At 39.5% G+C, this 12,262-nt stretch overlaps 1 protein-coding gene across 1 annotated transcript in view; it reads left to right on the top strand.

Annotated features, from left to right (window-relative positions):
* The window catches only part of ROBO2 (roundabout guidance receptor 2), a 389,500-nt gene that overhangs the window by 359,177 nt on the left and 18,061 nt on the right, over positions 1 to 12,262 (top strand). The window contains exons 21-22 of the mRNA XM_062515337.1: positions 751 to 1,011; positions 4,320 to 4,534. Of these exons, the coding sequence (XP_062371321.1) occupies positions 751 to 1,011; positions 4,320 to 4,534 (476 nt within the window). The remainder of the gene's footprint in view (positions 1 to 750; positions 1,012 to 4,319; positions 4,535 to 12,262) is intronic.

Raw genomic sequence — 12,262 nt, 5'->3', positions numbered from 1 at the left:
TGTCAACATGTGTGCTAATGTACCTTATCAGCTGGTGCTGTGACACAGCATATGCTTGGGGTCAGTGCTGCTGTGACGTGGATGTATTGCACATCATAGGAGATACCCATGTGCGGGGTGGAATTTATGAGGAAAGCGTAGCTTTTTATTTAAGCTCCAAGCCAGAAGCAAATGGTAAATTTATAGGCAGATAAGGGGTGTGGGGGGGGGGGGGCGTGTGGAAGTAAATAGATATTGCTCTTGGGCTCATGGTGTGGCTCTTGGGGGTGGTGCTGTGTGAGGCCAGGAGCTGGACTTGGTGCTCTTTTTGTGGGTCTCTTTCAACTCAGCTTTTTCTGGGATTCTGTGAAATAGGTGCATAAAGCTTACCCTGCCTTTTAAGAATGCTGCTGTTTTCACATCCAGGTCAATATTCATTCTCCTACATTAATGATCTTGGAAGTGAGTTAGTACATTTTTGTTGTTGATTGTGGTGTAACATTTTCTAATCACCATTAATGAATGTGATAATGGGTCAGTAGTATTTCTGTTGTATATCTTGTTCAAGTTGCTTAGCTGTTGTGGGAAAAATTAAACTGACTCAACAAGGACAATCTAAGCAATTATAGCCCTGTTTTCATTAAATTTTAGAACTCACACTGTGTGCCAGGTTTCCAACTGTAGCAGAAATCTTCTATACCCTCTACACCCTCTACTGTGCAGCAGAGATAACTTTTGACATACACTGAGTTTGTTTGGTTTTTATTTTAGATATGACAGTGATGGTTGGTGTCCACCTTTGCCAGTTCAGACCTACCTGCATCAGGGCATGGAGGATGAGCTTGAAGAAGATGATGATCGTGTCCCCACACCTCCTGTCCGGGGAGTAGCTTCATCTCCTGCCATCTCCTTTGGGCAGCAGTCGACTGCAACCCTCACGCCTTCCCCAAGAGAGGAGATGCAGCCAATGCTTCAAGCTCACCTTGATGAGTTAACAAGGGCTTACCAGTTTGATATAGCAAAGCAGACATGGTAAATGTTTGAATGGGTCAGCTCTGATCAAGGGAATGAAATAATAATAATAAATTATTAATAATAAAAATAATAATTATAATAATAATAACAATGCATTTCTTTTTGATGTAAATAATGGCTGTGTTCAGCAGCATTTCAATAGTTTCCAAAGAAGTAAAATGGAAGAAGAAATAGCAGAACTCTATCCACAGTTGGAAGGCCTTACACATCCGCATGTGCTTTTTAAATCATAATACTTGGTAATATGCTAAATTTTGTCTAAAAACATGTAAAAACAATATTCCTCCAAAATTTTGCACATCTCCAGCTAAGTAGTTAGTACCCACCTCCTGACAGCATTTATGCAATGAGAGTGCTCTCTTTTCTGGCTAGCACAAGACAGGAATTTTTTAGGATTTTCAAAAATAATAAGCTTCTGAATTCCTGATTAAAAAGAATCATAATGATAATTGAATATACTTATAATTTAAATAGCAGTGTGGCAGATTTTACACTGTGTCACTTGAGAATGAAGTATTTGCATCTCTGTACTTTGAACTACTATTAGATTTCCCGACTCATAGGAAAAGGCCAGACACAGCAGAAAGCAAGTTGTTAGTATTTACAGGATGGATCTAGTGTTTCAGGGTGCTTTATGCCTATTTAAAGGAAGAGCAAGCAAATACCACAGTAACATTTCCCCTGCAAAACAAACAGAAGCAATATCTTCAGGGACTGAAAAAGAACTTGTCAACTGCACCAGGCTGGGGATGTGGTGAAGGTCAGTTTCTTCCTGGATGCTCCCTGAGCAGCAGTTGTCCTTTTAAACTCTTCTACCCAGACAAAGCCCGCGACTCTCAGCGGAGCAGAGCTGGTTACTGAATGGCACTCTGCCAGCCGAGGAGCAGCCTTTCTTCCCTGCTAAATAAAGCCACCAAGTTATTCAGCTTCAGCTCCCATAAATACATCAGGCAGGTAGGCAGGCGGTGCCAAACCAAAGCCAGCTGTTTTCCCTGGGCACCGTGGAAGCCTCGGGGCTTGTCTGCAATCTGCACTCAATCAACAGGGTACCTCAGTCCCGCTGCAGCAGGGCGCTGCCAAGCTCCGAGCCCAGCCTGCCTGTGGGACAGACCCAAATCCCAGGCAGCAGCTAGACCTGGCCTGTTGAAGGTAGTGGCTTCTGAGCCAGCGCACAGATGCACACCCTGCCAACACAGGCAGTGGCTGCTGCATCGGGCAGCTGTTACCCTTCCTACGCCCTCCAAAGCTCCAAGCCAGCCCAGGCATGGGTAATGGAGCAGGACGCTGCACCAAAGCCTCATGCAGCTGGCAGGAAAGGTCTTGCTCCCTTTTTGGAGATATGAAAATTGATTGGGATGTTTCGTAATGTGCTTAGGATTATACAGATTTTTACAGATGTCTAAGGTCATGCCTGAAAGACGCCCTGAAAAAAAAAAAAACAAACAAGGACATAAGCCTTTTTTTCATACCTTTTGGGTATTGGCTAAATGCTGAGGGTGATTTTTACATACATGTGATTTTTATGACATGGAATTTTTTAACATACTTTTGTTGTTTGGCTAGATTTCTACCATGCTAGTCAAATTTAGTGGAAAGCTCTCCATTGTTTTGACTGGGAAGGAATGTTTTTTAGTCTTCTTTTCACAAAGTTAACCTGTCCATTTGTAGAGACAGGGGAAAACTGAGCAACAAAATGAGACATGTCAGATAGGTTACTGTGGGAGTAGCAACTGAGAAATACAGAGATCAGCCAACTAGGAATTTAAGAAAGAGCCCATTAGAGATTACTGGAAAAGTACATAATCATTATGGCCTTGTTCCAGCAAATCACTTAAGTATATGCTTAACTATGAGTACATGAGAAATTGACTTCAATTGTTCTATCACAAGCTTAACATTAAACATATACTTAAGCATTTTGCTTGATTGGGAGCTAATCACACTGTTTATTGAGGGTTAGTTAGATGGTAGTGCCCTTTAGTGCCCCACTGTTTTGAACACTGCGTAGAACACTAAAAACCTGGTGTCCAGGCAGAAAAGTGTTCAATAGCTGTTAATCAGAAGGGGGTTACGTGTCAGAAAGGAAGCACTTGTTCTGGAAATTAGATTCAGAATAAGCATTAAGTTAAAACCTACACTGAGGTGGTGAAAGTTACCAGTGGTACATAACAATTACCACAACTTTCTTATGTCTGATAGATTTGCATTATGAAATAATAAAAAAAAAAGGAAGATGATTGAATAAAGAGAATTCATTTATGTAGGCAATAATTCAGCACAAAGTTTTCACTGAAAATGTACTTTAGCTGGGAGCCAAACAGTTGACAATTGTAATTTCTTCAGTTTTACTGATGTCCAAGCAAGAGACCAGCAGAATCCTGGATCCCATCCAGAGTGCTGCCGATTCAAATCAGGTCATGGCACCTCATGTAGAGACACCCAAGGATTCCCACGTGCCTAAGTTAGCAGTTTCAAGCATGGTACATGCTCTTGTGCCAAGGCCAGTCATGCCTGGCTCCCCTGGCACAGCTTGCTGTGTACCTGTTGTGCTGTGGGGAATGCTGCTCTGAAAGCTGATGGTGTTCTTTTCTCTCAGAGACCAAGGAAATCAAACTCTGAATCTCATGCTTGCCTTTGGCCATTTAGCTATCCTGTGGGTGCCTTTTTGTCTTCTTTTTTCTTTTCTTTTTTTTTTTTTTGTGTGATTGCTGCATGAAGTAATTTCACACATGCATGCCCTAATACTGCTGCAATTAAATCAATTAAACTTCTTGGAATAGAGCAAAATGAAAAGGCCTCGCTGATGATGCGTTAATTGGACTTGAAAATTTCTTCTGTCCTACTGGCCATTTCCTCCTCTTTAGGGTGATTTTTGCTTGAGGCACTGCATCTGTTTAAGCGGAAGGAGTGAGATTTAACTTTGGTTCAGTGTGTGATTTGCAAGGGGGAATATTGGGTGGGACAGTTATATGCTAAGGCTGGGGCTCAGAACTGTGCTTTTCCATGGCCTTCCTACTTGATTTATGTAGCCTCTGTGTCTTGACGCTCTTCATCTGTGAGAAGACAATCCTGACCCTCGTCATCCTAGAGGATTTCATCTTTATTCTTTTTATCTAAGACTGGAAAGTGTGCAGGCACTCTGGTATTAGAAGCTGTGGTGAATAAGTGAACTGACTTTTCTTGAGTTTGCTAGTCAAGCACGTTTTGTAAATCTACTTCACAACTTGTTGAAAGTCTTGTGTGTTATTGACTGTGGGCTGCAAAGTCTCATCCATTCTGATAACTTTTCCTGTTTGTTTGTGTAGGCACATCCAAAGCAATACACAACCTCCTCAGGCTCCAGTTCCTCCTCTAGGATATGTATCTGGAAACCTTATTTCAGATTTGGAAACAGATGTTCCAGATGACGATGATGATGAGGATGATATTGAAGAAGAAACTGTAGAAATCAGTAGGCCACTAAGAGGTCTAGAGCATACTCCAGGCTCCAGTATGGACAATCTAGACAGCTCTGTGACAGGTAACCAAACACAGTGACACCAGCTTGTTACTACCAGTAAGATACATCACCATTTGGACACTTGCTAAGTGAAAAATTATTCCACTCGTTTTCTGTAACGTTTAAAATGTTAATACTGAACACTAAAGTTTAAGAAGGATTTGGAAATACTTTGCTTTGCTGCAAAATGATAAGGAAATTCATGAATTTTAAAAAGCTTTAAAGACTTGAAAGAAAATTCAGTTATATCCTAGCTTTCATGAAAGGTTCATTCCACTAGAGAAGCAAGGCAGTTACATAAAAAGGAGGGGGAAGGCCTCAGCTTAGCAATATATATTTCATAAATCAGGAGTAGCAAAAAAAAATGTTATCTTAAAGCACTTTTAGTTATTCTGCTGGACAAAAGCTTTCCCACATGAACACAATGAAGTTAAAGGCTTCAGAGTAAGCATAGCTAGATCACCACAACATTTATTTCTAGAGTAAATACAACAGTTATGTAGGAAAATGTGTATTTTGAACATGTCTTGTATGCTGAATTTAGTAATTGTTCCCTTTTAGAAAATCTGTTTAATAATTCTGACCCTCCTTCCCTTACTTCTTCCTGTCCTTTGCATGCCTTGGAAAGCTACATCATCATCAAAGGGGATCTAGAAAGGCCTGTGGTAATAAAGTAATGCACAGAATCGGAACGAATTAAGTTGCTGTTGGTGAAACGTAGGCAGTGAAAGACTTTGTTGTTTAAAAACACAGATTTTATATGGACATCATGTACCTTCTGTAGGCATCAGTGTAGTTCTCTCTAGGTTGAGCCAGGACCTCTATCTAATGTACTGTGTCCAAAATGTGAGGGTATGCTGGAGACCCAAATATCGCCCATGTCACAGTGTCAGTGGGAGCTGCTTCAGATTTAGATCTCAGCAGGAAAACACTGGTTACTGGTTTTACCTTAGGGGAGACTTGTGCAGAACGACTTCCTACCATAGCACCTCTGAATTCCTTCTTTGTCTGGACCTCTGCAATTCCAAGGCCTTTGCACTCATACTTAAAGATTGCTGTTCTGAAAACACTGCAGGAATATGGCAGTGATGGAGCATCAATACTATCATTTTCTTCTTTTGCCTCATTAAATGAAATAGCGTGGAGCTTAATTCCACCTTCCAGGTTTTCCTTCACCCTAAAGCCAGACTGCTTGCCAATCCAATTAAGATTTAAGAATTGTATCTCTGCTGCTGAGATTTGAAATCCAGATGCGACTGAAAGCCATAAAGTTAAACTTTAAATCCCTGAATTGAGAAGGTTAACTTTTAGTGCATGAGTATGTTAACTCCCTTTGCTTGAATTTCTAGTGTAGTCTCCTTCAGGCTATAGTTCTGCATATTTTTGCATATCTCACTAATGGCTCAGAAGCCATTCTGTTAGCAATTCACTAAGAGTTTTGCATTGGTAGAGCAGTAAAAATAAATATTAAAAAAACCCTAGGTTGGTATACATTTTTCATTTGATATATATTAATATGGCAATGCTTATGTATCTGTAAATCAGAAAATTAATGTTTCCACATTTGCATCTTCACCTAATGGTGAAGTTTGAGGCACCCTCCCTAGAGCAAAGAAGGAGTAGTTTTATTCCTGCTCCAGTTTGAAACTTTAGTGCTTATTAAAATTTATACTTTTATGAATAGCCTTCAAGCTTGTAATAATATTTTAAAATCTTGTTTTATTTTTGGAGTGTTAAAATGTCTAATTACTGAAGTGTTAAAAGCTTCCTGGTAGTTTTGGAAGAAATTGGGCATAACTTGATATTGTAGACTGGGAGTATACTTAAAGTGATCTAAATAGACTTCCTCTCATCACCACCACTAACTTCATGTGGCCTCATGCATCTGAAAATTAAGGTTTTGCTTTTGCTTTTTCTTTTACTTGCTTAATTACTAGCTGTATCTATTCCTTGCTCTGGTTCACTGCATGGCAAGATGTGTGCTGGCACTGTAGGAAGGGAATGTGCAGCTGGAACAGGAGCAAAATTATAGGCTGCCCCTATAGCACCTAGCCAACACTTAGACTGACTTAATTAAGGAATGATAGCCTTATAGAACTACACCCAGAGTGTTAGTTAGGCTAAAGGGTCTGTAAGATGGCAAAATCTCCAAACAACTAATCTATTTCTGTTTTCCTCAGTCAATATATAGGTATACTGGATTTTAGAAGAGTTTGTATTGGCCGTAGTTTTTTTTTCTAAGAGAGGAAAGAAATTTTCTATTATATTTGGGCATATTTTGTTTTTCAAGAGAGAATTTTAATTTTTGTTTATCTGTTTCTGCTAAATCTTCTAGTCAGTGTTTGATAGTGTTAAGGAGCGTACAGCAAATTGCTTCAGTTGTTCCCAAGCTGTTTCTCATTGTTCAATTTGATTTCTTTTAAAATACTGTAGAACAACTAAAGTGTTCTTTCTTGTGCCGAGAATATATAAGCTGCTTCTTTTTGGAGCACTTGGTGCTTCAGCCATCATCTTTCTAGGAATTTATAGATCGTATTTTCACTTCTCTAAAAATATTTGGAAATGGAGGCAGATGAGAACAGCTGACCCAGATGAAGCAATATTTCTGTTTATCCTGAAATGCACTGGGAGTTCAGTGTTTGTGAGAAATCTAAATTGACATCCCGTGGTCCAAGACTTCCTGCAAACAGAGTTGCTGTGGAGAGAGCAGGGTGAGGTTCCTCACCCTGTAGTGTTAGCAAGCCTCAGCAAAGTCTCAAAGATACCCACTCTGAAATGGGGCTTTGTTCTTCATGACTGAGCTGAGAACAAGGATTTCCTGCAGTGCCAAATGTGGGATTCTCCCAGGGGAAGCACTGGCACTGTGTGAGCCAAAGCACAAATTGCTGAATCCCTATGACACCACAGTGCTGCTCCTTTAAACTGTTTAAAAGTCAAGTTGTCTTCCAGGCCCTTGAATTTTAGTCACAGCTAACTGAAGATTCAGACAAGGATTTAATCTGCACTATTAAGCTTTTCTCTTTGCAGGTGGCAGAGACATAATGTTGATGTGTATAATAAAGTGAAAAGAAAGGAGGAGTGCACAGGAACTGTATCTTAACATTCTCCAGATATTGCAGAGAACTCAAGGAGGAAGGTTTAGATTTGCACGTTTGTGGGATGTGATACGAAATTAAAGCCAAGGTTTTGCTTCATTCATATGGGTTGCTAGGATATTGAGTCACTGAATCTGCCAAAAAAAAAAAAAAGAGAAAGAAAGAACCTAAAAACACTGGTAATTTTTTTTTGCTCAGTTGACTTTTAATTCATAATTATTTAGGGTTATTTTTTGCTTTCAGAGACACCTTGAAATATGTTTTTTTCTTTCTCTTATGTTTAATGTTTGCCTTTATAATGAGTTGCTGTGCAGAGTTATGGCATGAGTGGCTAGAAAGAGTCCATTGCATTATTCTACTTTAATAGACTTAATTAATTGCATATGATGACTGTAGAAGAAATTAATTTGCTTCTCACTGAAATCACTAAGAGCAAACCTAGGTTTTTTCAGGTCAAATTGTTATGGTTTGGAGGTTTTCTTTCCCCTCTCCTTATCTCCTGCAGCACTGGTGAGGCTGGTAGTGAGAACTGTTGTATCTTTAGTCCTGGTGCATTTTGACTGAGGGAAGAGTTTGACTCATTTACTAGCATGGAAATTAGAGCAGGACTCTTCTACCTAACTGATACAAACTGATATAAACTGAGAGATACTCTTGTAAACAGCGCCTCAACAACTGGGTGGCAATCTTTTGAAAAAATATAATTACATAGATCTAAATTATAAAAATCTTTGTAGATTGTGTAGCTCAGCAAGGAAGAATATCCCTTATTTGACATGTTTTGGTCTTGATTAAAAGAGTCACTGATCACTGTCTGTATGGGAAAAAAGATGTTCATTCACTGTGTCTGAGCACAAATGGAATAATTCTCAAAAACTGCACAATATCATTTTCATGAGCTATATTTTACCATGGCAGAGCTCAATATTTGTATTGATTTGCTTAGGGATACCTATTGCAAAACATTCTATTTTATAAGTAGTCAGACAGATTGCATTTAATAGGAAGAATGTGCTTCATGGATTAAATATGTGCTCAGAAAATAGGAAACTGCTACTTTTTGTATCTCATAAAAATGGTAATGCAACAATTAGCAGGGTCATACTATAAAGCACAGACTTTACTCTAGCTTAATGGATCTAGGGGTATGCATTCATCAGCAACGATAGATTTAGCATAAAATGACATGTAAATGAATTGATGACTGATCATAAATTAATTTTAGTGCTGAAGAAGTAATAGAGACACAGCAAGTTGCCACTTTATCATAGTATTTTACTGCTCAGCAACATTTGAGCAACTACTTAATGTTCTATGTGCATTTCTTTTCTAACAGCTTGAATAAATTTGAGGGTTTTTTGTGCCTTTCAGCAATATGGAAACTGAAAAAATCTAGAAGGATGGAATGCAAACAGAAATAAATTTGGCTAAGTGACATAAATTCATTTTTCATTAGATGTTTATGAAGGTCATTAATTATCATTGGACCGGTGAAGTGCTGAATATCTACCTATGCTTTATTGATTCCTCCTTTTTTTTGTGTGAGTGTTTTCTGCCCAAAAATAAAACATGTAGAACTTAGACGTTTATTCCAGGTGTATACATTAAAATACAGGGGCATTTATGGTGCAGGCAAGTAAAAAACAAAGTCTAGTTTTTGGAGGTGTGATCTTATTTAGATTCGGTATAAAAACACTTCTATTATTCTTCCTTATTTTGATGGTACAGTGATTATTTCCCCTCCTTTTCCATCACTTCCACCAAAATCAGTGGGCATTCTTGTTGTGTAATCATGACAGTGGTCAGACATATCCAAGAGAGGATAATATCTTCTCTTGTATAAAGGCTAAAAGAATTCTGTAACTGATTTTAGCTGAAGTAGCATCAGTCCCCAAGGATATCACCCACAGTTCAGAAACCTAAGCAATCTATCCCCATTCCATTAAAAAACTACAGAGGAGCAGGGGCTTAACATTAATATGTGCTGGATGGTCTTGTAAAGGAAAACACATGAAGTAAGCACATAGAGGGTGGTAGATGCAGAAGAGCATCTAATGGAATTCTCAGAAGTGCCAGTTTTGTTGTAAGCAGCTTTTATTTCGCAAGTGCATTAGACTTTTTTATTATTATTTTTAAGTAAAGCAATAGTACACTTTACAAAGAAGAAACAGCATTTTTATTGCCAGCAAAATGCCACTAAAAGCAGTAGCATGCAGTCTACTGGAAGTTGGCACCTCTGTTTCCTTCACCTTTCCCTGATAGCAGAGAAGCTTTCTGTTTGCATTAGCACCAAGAGATATTTTATGGAGCAAGAAAACAGAGTTCAACTTTTCACAGGGCTGATTTTGTTCTGCATAAAGCATTTACTGCTGCTGTCAGCAAGAGTAAAATTTACAGTTGCCAGAAAGCGTAAAAACTCAAATGTGCTCTTGGAAAACACATAGTGAGCTGCATGTAAAGGAGACACTAAAAGCCTGTTTCATCCCATTTCAAAATGCACAGTTGATCTGAAAGGAACGTCAGCATCTCTTATTCTGCCTTTATTCAGAGAAAAGCAAATGTGCATCTGATTTGGAAAGCAAGACTGCTTTAAACAAGCAGTCACCACGTGTGCTATGTTAACACAGCTGTGGGGTGGCCTGAGGTGCCCAGGCTGGGCTCCAGCACTCCCATGCCTTCTGGGCAATGTCTACACCTCTGCAGGTCAGAGCAAAGCAGGATTTACTGCTGCAGGTTTTGCTGGGGAAAAGAAGTTGTTTATGCAGGGAAACTGAATAGCTCAGGAATCAGTAGAAATAATGTACAGAGTTTGCCTTTAGCTCCCTGGTCACACACGGCTGTGGGTGCTGTACGTGTCTTGGCATGTTTTGCTGACTTCAGCAGTTAGAAGTTTTGGTATAAAAAGTTGCTTCCAGCAACGAGAATTAACGTAGAATGGTTTGGATTAGGAGAGACTTTTAAAGGTCATCTTGTTCCAACCCCCCCTACCATGGACAGGGACACTTTCTGCTAAACCAGGTTTCTCAGAGCCCCATCCAGCCTGGACTTGAACACTTCCAGGACTGGGACATCCACAGCTTCTCTGGGCAACGTGTGCCAAGACCTTAACACCCTCATGGTAAAGAATTTCTTCCTTATATATAATCTAATCCTTCTCCCAATTTGAAAATAATGCTTCTTATCCTGTCACTACAGGCCTTATCAGAAAGCCTCTTTCTGTCTTTGTAATGACCCCACTTTATATACTGAAATGCTGCAGGAAAATCTCCCTGGAGCCCTCTCTTCTCCAGGCTGCAGAGAACAATCCCACTTGTCCCAGCCTGTCTTCACTGAAGAGGGGTTCCGACACTCTAATCATTGTTGTGGCTCCTCTTTGGACAGACTTGAACAGGTCCAGGTCTGGCTTGTGCCAGGAACCCCAGAAATGGATGCAGAACTCCAGATGGTGTCATGACATCTCAGCAAAACTCATGTCCCTGCAAGAACAGAGCTATGCTTCCAGCGTGACAGGTCCCTCCTAGAACAGCTGCTGGAGGAGAGGGGAAGGAGGAGTGATCCATAGCCAGAGCACACTCTTCCCCATCCTTGCTAATACTTGCTGTCTGGGAATGTGGAGGAGTTGAGGAACAGAGCTTTTTTATAGGGTTAGCCTAGAAAATTGGCAGTCTGATAATAAAAATTTAGGTAATTTTAGAAAAACTGGCATGTCTATGAGTGTGTAGAACAATAGCTGTATTCGCATACTATGTCCTTCTGCAGATTTTCAGTATATTTCATACCTAAAATGAGGGGTTTTTTTGGCTGATTAACAAAGCAAATTAAAAACAGCTAGTACACATAACCTGAAACAGTGTCTCACACAAATTACCATGTGCATTATATGTTGTGTAACAGCTGTGGTTAGCAAATGGACAAAGCAATGTGAAAAAATATAAATTAAAAGTACTTTTAAAACATCCACGGTCTCATGAACCATGACACTGAAAACCAGAAGTGCTCTGAATATGGTTTTATATGTCTCTACATAGACAATAGAATATATGACACAAAACCCTTGGGTCCCGAAATTAGTGGCACTCGTGTTAAATTTTTAGTATCTAAGTATCATCCTTTGATATGTGTAGCTCTTGTTACATTTTTATGCTTCAGCTTGTGCTCACATATTTTGTGGAATGTGTCTGTAAGTGATTGTTTGAAAATGTCCTCCACAGTTACAGCATTTCATTTTCTTACATCTTCATTAAGTGTTTTATCTGTCGTATCTCTTTTCATACATCATCAGTAACTGTTGCTAAGCCTCTTTGCTCTCCATTCTCTATGATGTCCTATCGCACTTTGATTGTTAGTTCAGAAAATGTCTTCTCAGAGGAAATTCAGTTTTAGCCTTCCCTTGCTGTTATCTGGGCTCCCTCACATCTGTCTGCATCAGGTCGAGTCTGTTTGGAAAATAACAATTTTATGTGTGCTTTCGGCAAGCAGAATCAAACTCTGTCACTCTCTGTTGCACTCAGCACACTTTCTGCCTGTCAGACCTCCACAGACCTCTTTGGTTTCTTTTCTTGCACCTGAGGGGTGCACGGGTTTTTGTTATTATAGCCTGCCACTTCTCTGACATTAAAAGGTTTGGTCACTGCAGCATCACAAAATAATCCAT

This window comes from Cinclus cinclus, chromosome 2, assembly GCF_963662255.1.
Source record: "Cinclus cinclus chromosome 2, bCinCin1.1, whole genome shotgun sequence".
Classification (NCBI taxonomy): Eukaryota; Metazoa; Chordata; class Aves; order Passeriformes; family Cinclidae; genus Cinclus; species Cinclus cinclus.
This window is presented reverse-complemented; position numbering and strand designations above follow the sequence as displayed.